General features: G+C 37.6%; 1 protein-coding gene across 2 annotated transcripts in view; it reads right to left on the bottom strand.

Annotated features, from left to right (window-relative positions):
* Positions 1-18,998, bottom strand: part of APBB3 (amyloid beta precursor protein binding family B member 3) — a 575,287-nt gene that overhangs the window by 149,431 nt on the left and 406,858 nt on the right. For both annotated transcript variants that reach the window (XM_044069016.1, XM_044069015.1), the window contains one exon: positions 5,666-5,749. In XM_044069016.1, coding sequence (XP_043924951.1) covers positions 5,666-5,749 — 84 coding nt within the window. The remainder of the gene's footprint in view (positions 1-5,665; positions 5,750-18,998) is intronic.

The following is an 18,998-nucleotide window of genomic DNA, read 5'->3' on the forward strand; positions in this document are numbered from 1 at the left end:
CATGCACTAATATGTTAACACAAATTCTTCTTGTCTTTGTAAGATATGGCCCCAGTGTCTATTGATGCATTCAACGACTTATAAAAAGTCAAAAAGACCTTTGTTGTTTTGTATAAATGAGGTTTTCCATTTAATCTTTTCAGTTCAGTTAAGACTTCTCTTTTTCTATGCCTTTCAATTCTAGTTAATAGATTTAATTCAGCTATTAGGGAGAAGCACGTCATGATCTGGCAGAGTTTTCCTGCAGTCTAACAGCTTAGCTACAAAATGGAATCACCAGTAACTTTTCAGTGGGCTAGGAGCATTGTGGCTCCAAACTTCTTAGCCTACAGAATTAGGAAACAGAAAAAGCAATGATTATTCTGGGTTGGGAGGATAGGGAGGGTTCGTTCAATATAACATATTTAAATTAATAATATTCTGCAAGAACATTTCTGTAATATTTACTGCTCTGTAGAGCTGGATTCTGAAGACAAATTGGAACATTTTCAGCTGGTATCCCTACCAAAATGAGAGAGGATGATTTGATTTTGCTTAATACATCCTTTTAGTTGAATAAATGCAAAAATGCACTTAAATCCTCCTTAGAGATAAGGTACAGCCTACCTACAGAATTTTACAAACATTTTAAAATACTTCTTTCTGAATCCATTTTACAGCTATTCCATGACTGGTCAGCTTTCCCTTTCTTTCAGGGTCATTTATCATGTACTGAAAACTACAAACCTGAACTCTGGAAACCAAAACTTTTGGTCAAAATCCCTGTAAAGCACTTAAAGATGGTTTAAAATAAATTAATTCATTCCTCCCAACAGAGAATTGCTCAGGCGTACAAAAAGGACCAGAATTAACCGCATTAGTACATACAGAGCTTCATCAGTGGCTCATTCTAAAGGTGTTCTACGGATAGAATTTGGAACATTAATTGAAAGAGAGAGTTGTGAGAGATGACACTCTGGCTTTTCTTCCTCTATGTACAATATAAATAAATTAAATAATGCTCTTTCATTTGAACATATACTGAATTTTACATTATATATATATATATATATATATATATATATATATATATATATATATTTCTTCTTTCGACTTTTCCTGGTTAGGGGTTGCCACAGCGGATCACCTGTCCGTTTATGATTGACAGTGGAGTTTTACAGTGTTGAGTTACCAGCCTGGCTCCCAACCTTCCACAGAAGGCACACATATGCATGCACTCACACCTAGGGCCAATTTAGAGTGTCCAATCCACCTACAGCATGTCTTTGGGATGTGGGAGGAAACCAGAGCCCTCGGAGGAAACCCATGCGACCACAGAGAGGACATGCAGACTATGCACAGAAGGCACCCCAGCCAATGATCAAACCGGAGAACCTCTTGCTGTGAGGCAGCAATGCTAACCGCTGCACCACCGCGGCTACCCTATATATATATATATATATATATCTATATATATATATATATATATATATATATATATATATATATATATATATATATATATATATATCTATATATATAGATTCATTACTAAATCCAGAAACCGCATAATACTGACACTGAAAATACTAATGCCCAGAAGAACGAAACTACAGAATACGAAAAACAACAAAATAAAACCCCAAAACCAGCAATAACAACATGTATGCGGGGGGGCAAGCCCCCCCTGCACCCCCACACCCCCCGTAACTTAAATATACCTACTCCGAGATCGCACTACAGTTGGGAGAATGGCAAACTTACCTTTACGCACTATACAGTAATCTCCATTATTCGCTGTCGGGATTCTGAAGTTTCATTCTTCTGGGTATTGGTATTGTGGGCGTCGGTATTGTGCGGTTTCGGGCTTTCATAGTGTTCCAGTATATATATATTTATTTATTTATATATATATATATATATATATATATATATATATTTATTTATTTATATATGGGTTCACTTTATAATCTCAAAATACTGAAATATCCAATTTCAATATTTTGAGACTGTAAAGTCGAATTTTTATAATAGCAAAAGTGTATAACCGCAAATCCGGAAATGTCAAATTCATGGTTATGGTTTTACAGTACATGATGTGAAATGTATTGTGTGAATGGCGCATGGTTTAGTGTGTGGATTTAGGTGGTATTTAAGGTAAGTGACTTTGTTGTAAGGGTTTTGGGTAGGTGTTTGAGTGTATGTGAGTGTGTTTGGAAATTGTACGTGTAATATATAGACCCCCATAGAAGTCTTATAGTACTTTACAGTTTTACTATTAAACAATCCAGAAACAAATCTATGCTTTCAGACAAACAACACTTCCAGTACAATTCTATCACTGAACTGAATTCAGAAATAGAACAAAACATGAGAGAAAGGGACAAATGCTGACATCTGTGGAAAGGCACTGAAAGGCACTAACAGTATCTCTAGTCTTTTTCATAACTTAAAGCTGAAGCAAAAATACCAGCAAAATATGCCAAATCCCAATGCCTTAAAACAACTGTAATATACTAAACTACCTAAACAGTTCTGGCAATATGTCAAAAACATGACATGTGCAGCCAAAGATTCACAGTGCATGTCCTGCAGTCCTCAAACTTTTACTCCTGAGGACCTCCTAAATTACTTGTTTAAAACAGTATTAGTTTTCCCAAAGCACACTCCAGAAATACTGTAAGCTCTGTCCTCTCAGAACCAATCCAAAGAAATGAATTCATAACATTTTAATAACATTACATCAAACATTTTATATAAACAGCTTACAAAAACCACCACAAAATCAAACTTGATAGTAATTTTCTGCATTATAAATTCTTAAAAAAAGTATGCCCCCTTCATAACGGAACCCCTTACCTTCAGTTTAACCTTACTTTACAAACTGGTACTATCCTAGCAGAATGGAAAACCAACAACAGTTATACCAATACCTAAAGTGAACACACCTATATCCCCAGATTATTTCTGCTGCATTTCTAACCTACACTCACTAAGTAAATCTAAGTAAATTTACTGAAACATTTATACAATTTGATAGAATCATGAAAAATGTACAACGGTTCTGAGCAGCACCTTTATAGCACTCTTTGCCACTATAGACTACATTTTCAGTAAGCTTATAGGTTCATAGGTTCATAGGTTCATACTAGGCTATCTGTTCTTTCAGTCGGGACCTCCCTTGATCTAGAAGGCTACTGTCAACCTGGGTCCCCAGATCTCTGATGACTTTTTCTGTGCTCAGTGGATTGCCACCTATATGGTAGCTACCATGGCTCTGGCACCAGTTATCCATTTCTGTGAGGCCCTTCTGGAGGATATCTGTGTCAGATGAACCTGATCTTGTGATGTATGGGTTTACATTCAAGCTGATGAGTTTTCTCATCAATGGCCTTGGTGACTGTCTCCTGAGGTGAGGCTAAGATTAAACAGCTAACTGTGGGTTTAATTCCTCATTGAGTTCATCCCATGGATGCTGTGTTAGTGAGGGTTTCTAACATATTTTGTTTGGGATTGCCTGATCCATGCAGTCCTGTGATCTGATCTCCTCTTGTGGGGATGGTGACTAGTTGTTCCATGGCATTTGTTTCAGGAAGGCCATGTGAGGTTCCTGAGTTTGAGAGGGTGGCCTGTAACATGCTACAAATTGCAGAGCAGTCTGTCTGTGTACATGAGGTGGTGGGGTACTATCTATAATAAGAATCAAGGTGCAAGTACGATAGAGAATAGTCTACTTGGGAATCAAGTAGAGATGACTTTTCAGTTATAGGATATGCTCAAAGAAACTTAGTAGCAATAATAAAGGATAGCTATCCTGTATAATTTCTGTAGATATATGGCATGCCTTCAGTCTTGTAAATCAAAACCCCTTAATAATTACGGTAGAAAACATAGGTTTCAAAAGCCCAGTTATAAGCTGGTTCAAATGTTACCTCAGTAATAGGCAAACAAAACTGTAATGTAACAACTATTACCTGAAGACAGCCATAGTAACCACTGGTGTCCCCTCAAGGATCAGTTGTACAGTAGTACCCATTCTGTTTTCAGTCTTCATTAATTTCTTACCCAGGGAACTCACATTCCATAACTACATTCTTCATGCCAATGGCCTCCTTCGATTCATCACAGGAATAAACTCAAGAACATGCTAAAACAATTTAAGCTGCAGTTCACTTACCTTTGCCACTGGTTCTATTCCCAGAAACTTATAGCACATTGGCCCAAGACCAATGCATTATATTTCTGAGCCATACATGCTGGTTGGTAGTGATCAACAGATACCAGGTAACAAATTCACAGAAACTGTGAACCCATGGAATAATAAAATACTACCTATTGAAAACTACATATATATCTTAGACTACACCTTGACACATTTTTTCCTTTACTAACCACACCAAAATAATCACCAAAGTACTTAATCAGCTAAAGTAAACTTAAGAGTCTTGCTAGTTACCTTACTTCTGATTTAAATAAAGCTATAATAAAAAAAATCTATATCTATCGATCTGCAGTTAGATACATCTATATATCTGTACACACACACAAAATCCAAACTTTATTACGCAGTCCCACAAACAACATTCAGCAGCAAGACAAAACCAGTTTATTACAAGAAAAGATGCTATAAACTCTGTTGGTTTATGAAACTGTCAGACGTCTGAACTCACTTGTGTTTCTTGGGGAAATATCCGGCATCCTTCCCACCAATGTAAGGGCCACATATCTACATTATATAACCTACTTAGTAATGACTTTGTTTTATTGTGGTCAAACTCAGGTCCAGTGAAATATCATACTAAGAGATCATTTACCTGTAACACCTAGTCTAATGCATTCTTGCATCTCTACAAGTCGCAGTATAACAACCTTGCAGCTTATGTAACTATATTTATAACAATTAAATGCAATTCTATAACACAGATCAACTCTAAAAAATAAAAGCTTCTTAGTTTAGACTCAAACAAGGAGCTGAGTTTTAGTTATTTCAGCAGCAAGCTCTATGTAAATGACAAAGTATCTACTTATCATTCAATGCCTACAACTGCCGCTTGTCTTCAGTGATGCGAAACGCCTACATTCCTCATATGCATGAGTTATGTCTTTTCTGTACAGTGACCATGGTTTACTTACCCAGTTTATCCAGCTGTTCTAAGAGACCAAACTCATTTTTAAATTGGTGAATAGTCGAATATGTACTCTTTTCAACTAGCGTAAGAAATCTTCTTTGGTGTGACATCATTGTTTGCTACGTCACAAATACCTATTTAAACATCTGCACTTGTGTAAAGTAAAACTGTTCATAGAGCATCTAAGCACTACAGCTGTTCTTCACCCATCTGTTCCAGCGTTCAGACTGTTACGCCATTCTCAGTTTATCTGTATCTAGAAATGTACTGATCAGATAACTGCTCCAGTTTCTTGCCTTAAGCTGAATTATCCCTTCATGTATTGCATCACCATATTTTCCAAACCACACAGTGACAAATACAGGAAATTAGCAATACTAGACAGTATTTAAATATTGATAAAACACTTTAAAATTTCAAGCAATGGCAGAAATGATAGTGAGGTACTTTTAAAAAATTACAATATACAATTAAAACTAAGTATATAGTTAATTTTTAAAGATTTATTGTGGAAGTTATTTATTTTTTTAAAGAAAGCATTACTTTGTATATCTTACCCATTGGTTTAGAAACTGGCAAGCTGCCAATAAAAAGTACTTCGAACTTTTGTGTAGTCTGCCTTACTGCATCTAGGATATCAACTAGAGAAAGACAAGAAAGGTATTTTCAGTACTCAGTGTTGCAGTACAAACTTCAGCACATAGAAAGCTACTCTGAGACATAATTTAAATATATCAGTTTTCACACTACTCAGCACATTGGATACTACATTCCTTCAAATATGGTAATTGTCAAGGATTTCAGTTTTCACTAAACACTTTTCCAGCAAGCCTGCTCCATTAAACTGGTGTGAAAGAACAACCTCCAGTGAAAGGGATTTTGCCAGGTATCCCCTTTTATTAATGTAACTGATTCCAATGTTAGTCCCAGGATAAGTTAAAATTATTGTAGTATTTAACAGTTTAGGATCTCTTGATCAGCATATCTCTGGATCAGTATCTGGTTGAAAAGCAAATCACTTATACAAGTGAAAACTTATCTCTAGGACTCCTAGAATGGAACACAGGCTTACACAGACTGGAATTTTTTTTGACTAATTGTATATTTTATCTATGAATATTAATTAATCTAGTCCTCTAACAATGGTATTTTAAAATACTTAACAAAAATGACATATCCCTGAGCCAAACTATAGCATAATAAAATATTTTATTACAGTAATGTAATAAATCTGAAATTCTTTTACAAAGATACATGCATGCATATTCCATTCTTACTTTTAAAACAAAACCATATAAAGTGATATGGAGAGTAAAACAGCTGTGTCACAAGAAGCTTAACTGTTAATGGGTACTGAATGTTAGAAGTCAGATTTAATAAAACTTGTTACCATTAACATGTTACTATTTTGAACGGCAAAGTGACACAGTGGTTAGCATTGCTACCTCATGGGTCTCAGTTCTTAAGTTTATTTTTAGCTGGGATGCCTTCTGTGTTGAGTCTGCACATCCTCCAGAGACCAGTCCTTTCAGCATTTTTGTCAGATGTCACAGCTGACTCCACTGTCTAGTTCACTAAATATGTATATGATTACAAACATAACAGCATTCTTAACCCTGTTAAGACATTTTCCCTTCAAACAGCATATACAATTACAGATGAATGGTGCAGAAGAAATGACCTTGCTTCAGTGTCAAAACATGCTGTCAGCATCTGGGCATCATCTTTGTTAAAGAAAATGTACTAGTTGTTTTTGTCCCTCTAGCCGTATTGTTATTATTGTGGATTTAATTCTATTTAGCAAAACGCCCACTACCAGTTTTATAGGGTTCCTATTACCTGATCAAAGGTTTAGGTTAGAGAATACCTAAATGTCGATCTGGTAATAGTGGAAGCAAAAAACCGTGAACAGCCGATTTAACGCAGGGAAAGAATTCCCTCGGCCGTCATGCGGATTTACCCACTGTAGAGCAATCTCGGAGTTGATATATTTATTTAGGGGAGTTGTGGGGGGCACAGCCCCCCACATCGGGGGGTATGGGGGGTGAAGCTTCCCTATTTCATTTTGGTTTCAATTTTTTTTTTTGTGGCCGAGGGAATTCATGCCCTACATTAAATCGGCTATTCACTGTTTTACTTTTTCGATATTACCAGTTCAACATTTAGGTATTCGCTAACCTAAACGTTCGATCGGGTAAAATAGATGTGTTTTATATACTATGTATTTGGAACTACCTTAGAGTCTTTGTTAATGATGACCTTTCATTTCCTATCATCTACAAAGCATATAGAGCAACCTACCTGGGGGTGAGAGATATGCCATAGTAGCTGTTTTCCTAATCGATACAGATTTTATCATACTAATTACAGGAGTACTGTACCCTGTTCTGTAAACTACTTGCATACCATTTAGTACAATTGGTCAAAGTAGAAATATTCCTTATAAAGTGAATTGAAGGGCCTTGAGGCCTGCCTTATAGCCAAAGACTACAGCACATCTCTCTTCTCTATTTTATTACATGCATAAGGTAAATCTGTACTTGACATCCAGATCATTAAAGCTTCCTTTACTATTTGAAGAGTTTTATTTAAAATACTACCTTCCCCTGGTGATCTGAACATACAAGGTCACTCTTTCTCATTAAACAACTGTACCATGAAATACGGTAACTCTGTATCTCAGAAACTCACATTCTTATGCTATAACTCCCCTCTGTCTATTAACTCAGTTCATTAATTCAAACCTTTAAGAATGGATTGGGTGACTCTGTAGGCACCTACTAGTTCCAACATGGGATCTAGTAGATTAAGTTCCCTTGATGCCAATAAGCTTGATCTTCTTCACCAAATCTATGAACCAATGCCTCTCTGACTACTCATGTCATGAAATTCACTGTAAAACATAAAAAATAGCATGTTTTTGCCAGTGGCCAAGTCCCTTTCCACTTTACAAACTCTCCATATCTCTAAATATACTAACTCAGAGATCACACAGTAGTAGGGTAAGAAAAAAACTTCCATACACCCACTATTCTGCAGTTTCATATTCCAAAGGTTTTAGAGAAATCAGAAAAAGACAAAATAAAACAGCCAGTTCCCATTTTGAAGAAACTCTACTCAACAAATATTGTGACTCTCTAAAGATGGATGTGCATTGTTTTCTGAGCTCAGATATGTATAGTTAAAGAGGGATTTGCCTAGATCAGTGCACCTCAAGTCATTTATGCACTGCTGATAACTGTTCTAATTTATATCTTTATCTTTTTATTTGGTTGTACCGGTCACGCTAGCCTTAACACCATCACACAAAAGCCCAAAACATCTTGGCCTTTATTTCCTCCATTCAGTCCTAGATTCTTTAAATGTAACTCCAAGTGATTGTTTTTCTTACAGTTTACAAGCTCTTCTCAGACCAGGTTTATATGTCCCAAGGCTCCACAGTATCTATATGGCAAAACACTGCTCATCAACTTAGCAGTAGTTTTATACGTATCCTACAGCCATTTAACCTATATGTAGCAAGTGTAATGGTGCCTTGTCATCAATCTTAAAAACATGGAACACAGAAATGAGAAGGAATTAAACAGCAATATCAGTGGTGCAATAGGAAGTATACTCACCTTTGGTGCTGAAAGACCAAAAGGCTGTGGGTTCTATTCTCACTCTAGATGATTAGATTGCTGATATTGCAGTGCAACATTAAGGGGTGCTGCTCTCTTGAGTGTGTTTTTCTTTGGATAAGCCATTAAACCGAGGTCCCATCTGACTGATTTGGTAGTAGCTCAGGTGGATGTAAGAGATCCCATGTTACTTATCAAAAAGATTAGGGATCCTTTATTCAACACAACATAAAACATTTACATATTTAGAAAATGTACATATTCACAGGTGCATATATACTCAGTTCTAGTTTTTTTTAACTATTTACCGTGTTTTGTAATATATTAATTGTTATTCTTCTATAATTGACCCCCCACACTCTTTTTTCCATAACCATAATCTAATTGTTCACAATATATCTGCCAAAATCCATTTTCCATTTAACAAACTTTCATTCAGTTTTTCTTTCCAAATAACCAATATTACATAAAATGAATTCTTATCTACCATTCACACATATTTTTTCTTCTTCTTCTTTATAATTTCTATACATAATCATATGCATATCTGTATTATGTTTAATAATTTTTCTTCATACAACTTTTTCTAGAGTTTCATTGCTCTTTTGCATTTTATAAAAACATGTTCCATTTTTTCTTCATTCCCATAAAATAAACACACTCTTTCAACTTTCTTTTTATGGCATATTCCCTTTTACTGGCGATTTATTTAGTACCAGACTCCATAGGAAATCCAGATACTCTATTGTCTAGGTACACCACTTTTTCCTTACTGTCTTCAATCACTTCTTCTGGTAAATTTTCCCATGGATTTATATAATAATAGTGCTTATCACATTATTATACCACATCCTTTTGTCTTTCTCTATATCATCAAATTTTATTTTCCAAATTAGTATTTTTTCTTGATAATTTTTTAACTTTTTTATTTACATACTTACAAAATGTACATATTTACAGTCACATATATACACATTTCTAGGTTTTTAAAACTAGTTACCATTTTCAATCCTCATTGTTATTCTTCCATAACTGACCCCCACTCCTCCTTCCATAACTATAATCTAATTTTACGCAATGTATCTGACAAAATCCATTTCCCATTTAACAAAATGTTACCTTTACCCACTTTGATACTCTATATATATATATATATATTAAAGAAGCAGAGTAAACAACTGGATTTAGTATCCAGAATCCCCTTAATCTTCACTCATATACAGCACACTTCTTTTGACTGGATTTTATCTTGAACACTGTATGAAAGAAAACATCAATTCCATGATTTATTCTATGTTTTCCTGGGATCATATAAACATTTGACATGTATGCTATTTTCCCATTAATACAGAATTAATAAATAATTAAATAGATAAACAGATAAACATTTTTTTCATGAATGCTAGTCTATATGTTCTCCACAGAATACATTTCTTTTCATTTCTTTTATCAAACCCTCCCATTGCATCATAACTACATCATTGTTCACAAATTTTATCCCTAACAAAGATGCATCTTTCATTGAAAAATACACACCCGCCACCCTCAGTTTTTACCACATCACACAAAGGCTAAATTTTTATCTTTATTCAGCATCATTCCCATTTCCTTTAAACATCCATTTAGACAAACCAACACCTTTGTCATCCATATTTTGATGTTAGCAACTACAACTATATCATCTCCATATCTCAAAGCTAATGGAAACACTACTTCCTTTTGCATCATGTCTAGCATGTTTCATTTTATAAGCTACTTTACTCATTCTCACATTCATGGGCAGTGCAGTGGTGCAGTGGTTAACATTGTCACCTCACAGCAAGAGGTTCTCTGGTTCGATTTTCGGCTGGGGTGCCTTCTGTGTGGAGTTTGCATGTTCTCCCTGTGTTCGTGTGGGTTTCCTCCGGGTACTCCGGTTTCCTCCCACATTCTAAAGACATGCATCTGGAGCATTTCTCCCCGGGCCTCCGCTGAAAACAGGCTCTGGGGAACCTAGTCGGACTTTCCTGGTCAACAAATAATAAATAAATAATAATAATAATTACGAATGCAAACAATATTCCACTATTGACACATGTTTGTCTTATACACACTTCATGCATATTTCTTCACTCAGCCATCCAATTCACTAACACTCTTACTCTGTTATTTTGATGCACTGACATACCCACTCTCCTAATTATATGACCAGTTCCACACTTCTCCATACATATCACACAAAGCATCATATCCTACTGTATAAAATGCCTTGCTAATATTATCTATCATAAGGTTTGCTTACTCCTTTTCACATATATCATTCACAATTTCTTTCACAACTAATAATTATTGACATCCCTTCCCTTTTATACCATATATACTTTCTTCCATAATATCCCTTATCCTTCCATTCTCCTCTGTATTATTCTCATATAAAAATTATAATCTGTGTTATTTAGTGTGATGGTTTTCCTAATATTTATTTCATTCTTCTCAACTTTCTTCCATTTAAATTTTAATATCCCACTACATAACTCTTCATAAACAAACATTTCTTTCAACCATTCATTCAGTACATTTACAAAATACTCTTTGCCAATCCAGTAGATTCTTGTATATTCCATACCCTACACTGTCTGGGCCAGATACTGAATCAACATTTACTTCTTACGTACTTCATCCAATATCTTATAGTAATTTCTATTTCTAATTCTTCCTTAACTATTTCCGGATTTTTTTTTTACTTTCCATTCTCTCTTATTTTCCTTCTTTTTACTCTTATACACGTTTTCCACATGCTGTACTACAATACTGATAATTTGCTCATGTTCTTTTTACCTTTCCTTTTACATTTTTCACTTCCCTCATTATACTATTTATTTTATTTTTATTTTACATTTGATGACCGGGAAAGTCCGACTGGACACAGGTCCATTTTCAGCGGAGGCCCAGGGAGAAAAGCTCCACTTAAAAACAATCTAACAACATTTTTTTGAATTACAACACTTTCTTCTAAATGCATACAATATTATACAAGACCATATTTTACATTTCTTCACAGATATATGTATAGATACAATAACTGTATTCTTTAGGTATACCAGTTGTATGTAGGAATATGTTTAACTGTCTTCAGAGACGTATAAGTAGATACGAACAGAATAGAACACCGTTAGTTAAGAATTAATATCCAGAGGTTAGGCACTATTAGGTGATCCTTGGTAGAGTCCCTAGTGTTGTGTGTTCTTATACTTGGTGGCTTTGCAGTTGCCCACCCATACTGTATATTTGATCTGTGACACTCCTCCCAGTCTAGTGTCATTAGTTCACTCAATCTAATAGAGAACATTTGTGAAGGCCAACCCACTCAGATTCTTAACATTGAATTAACTTCTGTTCCAACTTTCTCCATTTCCACTTTACTGGAAAAAAAATTCTAAGCTTGCTTCCCCCCTTTCCTGTGGCAGGTCTTGTCCAGATACGGATTTGCTGTGTCCAGGACTGTTTGTGAGCTCCTAAGCCCCCCCCCCCCCACACTTAACTGGGGTTAAACTATTCCTGGCACCATAAAGTCTGTTCTTCAAAATTTCCCTTGCAACTAGCCAGCTTTTTAGTTTTAGCACTCATCTGTTTCTTTGAGCTCAGCACTTGTTCAGAACTCATTGTAAGCACTAAATAAGTTACAAATTACTACAGCACTCAACTTTCCTCACTTGTCTAGAGGAAAACAGTTTTTAGTACTTAATAAATAAGCACTTATTCAGGCATGTCTAAAGGTCAGCTCCCGGTGTTTTCTCCTGTCTACCTGATGAATCTGGGCATCTTGGGACAATGCAGCAATTGTCTCATGTACACAGACAACCCTCTCCTCCTACCACCCAACACTACGACCTGTGAGAGATGCACTTATATAGCCAAACTGGAAGCAAAGCTCTCTTCACCAAAGACTGGCCTAAACAGTCAAGAGGAGAAGGTAAACACTTGCACTGCACCACACTCACCACATAGTCCCTCAAAACCTACACCACCAAAGCACACACACACAAGCACAAAACACACACCTACATTCACGGAGGCTCTCAGTACAAATCTGCCCAAACAACAGAGACCTCCAAAGCAGAAATGCAAACAACCTCCACCCCCCCAACCCAACCCAAATGACACATAGCCCAGATACTCCGTGTGCCACTCAACTACAGCCCATAAGGCATAACGTACCCAACACTCTAGTCATAGGTGACTCTATAGTCAGGCACACTGATGTTCTACTCACCAGGCTAAACAAGGAAAAAGTTACTGTCAGCTGCCTGTCAGGTGCCAGGATCCCCCACATAATGCACACACTTAGGTCACTCCACAACAAGTACAAATATGACTCTGTCATTGTCCATGTTGGTGTGAATGACCTGAGACGTACCTCCCTGGACTACATGAAAAGAGACATGGAGGAACTCTCCGATCTTGTAGCCCTGGCAGGTATGACCTAGCCGTGAGTAGCATCCTGCCATCACCCAGAATGATACCACAGTACAAGGACAAAATGATTGACTTTAACAATTGGCTAAGCTTCTGGTGTCATTCTAAGGGAATCCAGTATCTATCTGCCTGGGATGACATGATCGACAGACCATGCTGCTTTGCCAGAGATGGCCTGCACCTGTCGCCCTTGGGATTCGGGATACTGGCAAAGGCTCTTGCCACCCCTATAGTGCCTTTTTTAGGCAAGGTTCAAATGACAAATTCACCACCGTAACAGGTACAAGCAAGCAAAATCTGAGGGTAATGCTACTCAATGCTAGAAGTCTAAACCTCAAAATGCACTCACTCGAGGCACTCCTTAAAATGGAGAACATTGACATCTGTGCAGTGACAGAGACCTGGTTCAAAGCTCCAGAGAGCACTCCTGCATTACCAGGCTATAATTCATACCACACCTTTCGGCCACCAAACCCGGACCGAAACACTAAAGGTGGAGGCGTGTTCATATTCATTAAAGATATCCACACCTCCAAGCTAGTTGCTCAGCATAATGCATCCAAGATTATCCAAGTTCAACTAACTCTGGGCAAAACCACAATCCAGATTGTAGCTTGCTACAGACCCCCCACCATGCCCCAGGATTCCCACTCCTCTTTTCTTGATACACTGGAAAATATTAAGGTACAACCCAACACTCTAATAATGGGTAATTTCAACTACCCTACCATTAACTGGAAAAACTACTCATGTACCAACTCTTTTGCTCAACGTTTTCTGGAAATCATCAGTTCCAATGCCTTGGATCAACTTATCCACACCCACACTAGGGGCAGCAATGTCCTAGACCTGGTCATCACCAACATGGGTGACCAGTGTTCCACACCAGAGGTCAGCTCCTCGTTGGTCAGATCCGACCACAAGCTAATCACCCTAGACATCCACATCCCGCACCCACCCCCTAATAGGAAAACAACCGTTAAAAATTTATCCAAAGCCAACTTCACGCTTCTTAAGACAGAAGTGGCAAACTTCATGACACCCATGCAGATGGACAATAGAGGTACGACTGCTGAATCCTACACAAATGCACTTTATAAGCACTTACACAAGTGCATGGATCATGCTATCCCTAACAGAACCAAGATGCTATCCTCCAAAAAAAGGAAGCCAATCTGATGGTCTTCTCCCATAAACAAACTCTACAACAGAAGAAAGAAACCGTTACAAAAAAGAGTAAAATCCCATGATTGGAGGTAATTAAGAAGCTGAGATCCCTCATAAAATCTTCCAAAGCTAGTTATGAAAACAAAACTGCCACTGATTCGAAAGACAACCACAAAGCATTCTATAGCTATGTCAAGAATCTCAATGGCAGCACCCAGATCTGCTCTGAGTTACAGCACAATGACACTAAATATACAGAACCAACTAATATTGCCAACATCCTGGCAGATAGGTTCAGTGCTAACTTTACGCCCCTCTCACCCCCTAAAGGGCCCATCTTTATACCGGAAGAATGCAAAGTTCCTGTAATCACGGCTGCACAGGTAAAAACCTCACTCTCCAAAGCCAAGAACACAGCATCCATGGGACCGGACAACATCCCAGGCTGCCTTCTACATGAACTACAGAATGAACTGGCACCCCACCTAAGTACCATGTTCAATCATAGCCTCACCTCAGGCTTTGTGCCCATTGAATGGTGCACCGCGACAGTTATCCCACTCCACAAGGGGGGGGCACAACAGATCCCAGGAACTACTGCCCCATTAGCCTGACGAGCCTCGTCTGCAAGGCCATGGAACGTATCATCATGGAACTCATAAACAAAGACATTGGAGATCTCCAAACTCTGGACCCCATGCAGTTTGGGTTTGCAAAAGGCAGATCATGTCTCCTAAATCTGATAGACTTCTTTGAAGTAGTCACCAAAGCCATAGATGAGGGTAAGGTGGTTCACACAGCCTATCTAGATCTCGCCAAGGCGTTCGACACCATCCCCCACTCTGGAATTATAGATAAACTCACTAAACTAGGTATAAATCCCTATATCACAAGATGGGTTGCCAACTGGCTTACTGACAGAACCCACACTATAAAAGTAGCAGACTCCAAATCAGACTTCAGACCAGTGACAAGTGGAGTACCACAGGGTTCAGTCCTGCGTCCTCTCCTGTTTGGTATCTACTTCCCTGAAGTACAGGCTAACACAGAAGGTCTTTGGCTAACTAAATTTGCAGATGACTGCAAACTAGGAGCCATAATCGAAACTTTTAACGATGTGGACATCCTACAAAAGGGCCTCACTGAGACAGATGCCTGGTGTCAAAGACATGGTCTCAAGCTCAATGCCAAAAAGTGCATTGTCATCCCCTTTGGTAAAAACTCTGTACGCATGAACTACCACATAGGCAGTAGTCTACTTAACACCGAAAGTGTGATAAGAGACCTTAGGACACAGGTGGACAGTAGTCTCTCCTTTGAAAATCACATTGCCACAGTGGTCAGAAAATCCTTCTATGTGCACACCTCATCACAAAAGGTTTCTCATCCAGAAAAAAAGAGGTCATTGTTCCCCTCTACTCATCACTCATTAGACCCATTATAGAGTACAACACCCCTTTTGGTATGTACCTCACAAGACATCTACAACAACTGAAAAGGTCGCAAAAATACCTCACAAAGAGGATTACTGACCTCAAACAGATGCCCTACGCAGACAGTCTCAAAAAACTCCAGCTTTACTCTGTCGCATATCGCCTACTCAGAGGCGATCTCTGCCTAACATACAAAGCTATGTCAAACCCAGAGCTGTTGGACATGCTCCACTTAAAGAAATCCCAATTCCTCCGAGCTACATGCTCTAGGGACCTAAACCTTGTCACCACAATAAACAGAACATGCTGGAGGGATAGATTCCTGTCCCAGAGACTTCCCATACTCTGGAACAGACTACCAATCTATGTCAAACAGAGCTCCTCATTAGCACACTTCAAGAAAAATCTTGATGATTGGATGGGTAATAGGAAATTCACCCCGGGGATCAATTCTGTGGTTCTGCTCGACAGGGGCACAGGAAAATAATTTCCTTGGGTGGCGAAAGCCAGGGTACCTTTTTGGCTAGGCTTGTATAGGCCCTAGGGCCAATAGCCTGGTACCTACCTATGAAGCTATAAGTAGTGGGTTTTGAGTAGTTTTTTTAAATTGTGGAGCAGAACTTGTAGAAGTTGTGTGTTTTGAAAGTAAGTTCCAGACTTTTACTATAGAACAGGCAAAAAGAGATTCATTCTTATGTTTGATGACATTTATGTGATTTTGGTCTGTTGATCTTAAAGCTTGGGTGGTGGTGTAGGGTTGTATTAGGTCTTGTAAAATGGGGGGTTTATTTGGGAGGTAATATAGTTTGTGGACTGTGGAGAGTTGAGTGGTAAGAAGTAATTGAGGCAGCTCAAGCCAGTTGAGCTGCTTGAGGGAAAGACAGTAGCGGGCTCTATTAGAGGCACCTATGGCAAATTTGGTTTATTTTCCTTTGCTATTTTACCCAAGTACGCAGATAACTCTTCCTTTCTCTCTTGTAAGTAATTTCTCTGCCTGAACAGTAATGCTTTATTTTTTTTCTCAATTTCTTTTATATATTTCTGTTTCCATATCATAATACTGTCTTGGATTATTCTCTAAATTCTCTAATGCATTTCTAAGCATTTCCCCATACTTTATTTTCTCTTCCTTTCTTATGTCATCCTTCCATTGGGAAAAAAAATACTTTTCTATTTCTTTTTAAATTCAATCCACCATTCAATCCAGTTTTTATAGAAGTCTTGCAAGGTTATATGATCTTTCCATAACTGTAGTAGTTTCCACTCTCCAGTTTCTTCCCATAATTCCCTTTTCTTTTTTAATATACCCCCTTTCTTCCATCACCGCCATCCATATTGCTAAATGGACTGAAAAACATGTCACAACTCTGTCATTATCTGTTACCCCCAAGCCTTCCGATAATACAAAATAATCAATTTCAGATCCAGGTGCCTCCATTGTGCAAGCCCACTAACTTTTGTCCTACGCAGATAATTTACCACATTTTATCACTTTCTGTTTTTTTATATCTTTCCTTTACTTTTCACGTGTTCCACTTATATCACAATTAAAGTCCTCTGCAACTATAATTTTCATATTAACTACCACATAGTCTAATATCTGATGAATCTGAGTCTCTCTTTCCTTGCTAGTTATATATACGTTTGTTTGTCTTTTCAGCTTTTCCCTGTTAGGGATCGCCACAGTGGAACTCTGGTCCGCTAATGATTGGCAGTAGATTTTTTTATGGTGCCAAGTTGCCAGCCCGACGCCCAACCTTCAGTGAAGGTACGCCCATTCACGCATGTCTTTCGGAGGCCATGCGACCACGGGGAGGACATGCAGACTCCACGGCACTCCAGCCGTGAATCGAACAGGAGAACCTCTTGCTGTTAGGCAACAACGCTACTGCTGTACCACCGCAGCTTCCCTAGTTATATATACATATGATGCTATAATTCTATAAATATGTTCTTTGTCCTTCACATCCATAACAGTTAACCTTCCCATCCTTAGCAACATTACAGCTAGTATTTTAACTGTTTTTTTACATAACACACCACTCCAGAACAGCATTCACTTGCTAAGTTTCATATTATATTTCAGCCCCTCAATTTTTCTGTTTGCACTCTTTCTTCACTTGTTGGGAATCTTACATCCTCTAGCAGAATAACATCCACATCACATTTAGCTCACCATTCCAGCATCACTAATATTTTTACAGCATTAATAATATTGTTCACATTCACGTTTTCTTATTTTTAGTCTTTCCCCAACTGAATATTTTTCCTTTGTTTATATACAAATAATCCTTGAACCTCTGAATCCCATTTTTCACTGGCTACAACTTCAAACAAATTACTAGTATCAATGCCTGCTCCTGACCTCTCTTCCTGTACGCACTCTCCTCGTTTTCCCTCCTTATTTTTTCTTCTTTTATAGCTTCTTATTCTCTAGTTCACTCATTTCCCAGGTTCTTGTTGTAGTTCCTCATGTATGTTTTCCTCTCTTTCCCCTCCTTTTTTCATTATTTACGGTTTGCCCTTCATAATCCATCTAAGACTGTCCCTTTTTTACACTACCTGCATTCAGGTACACACCTTCTTGCTGTATGTCCTTTCTTCCTACACTGGTCACATTATATCTTGTCACAACTGTACACATCCCTCATAACCCACTCTCTACTCCCAACACTTCTCCTCTTTTCCTTTCTATCAAAACCTAATCAGCAAATTCATGCTGGCTTCTAGCATATAACTCCTTATTTGTACCCTGCAATCTTAAAAAAAAATTTTTTTTTTTGGTCTACTTATAACCAGAATTTCTACAATGTTTTTCTTTAATTTCTCATGTAAACTATGTGTATAACATAACCTTTGTATAATCTGTATGTGGACTATAATCTTTGTATTATCTGTATGTGGAGCTTTTCTCCCCAGGACTCCATTGAAAATGGGTTCTTTAGGCCCAATGGACTATCCTGGTTAAACAACTGCAAATAAATAAATAAAAATAAATAAATAAATAACTGTTAATTAAATGAGAAAAGTCCCCACACAAAAAAAAAAAAACATGATTTAGGCTGGCCATCTAATCTTAATGTCCCTCTATGAACAGCCACAAAAGCAATACTTGGCAAGTGTTTCCCCATGTTTTTTGACATTTCAAAACATCTTCCAATCTCCACCCTTCATTCCATAAGTTTCTCTCATCTATAACTTTCACATTATCAACA

The sequence above is a fragment of the Protopterus annectens genome, chromosome 4.part0 (assembly GCF_019279795.1).
Source record: "Protopterus annectens isolate FY-2018-M chromosome 4.part0, PAN1.0, whole genome shotgun sequence".
Taxonomy (NCBI): Eukaryota; Metazoa; Chordata; order Ceratodontiformes; family Protopteridae; genus Protopterus; species Protopterus annectens.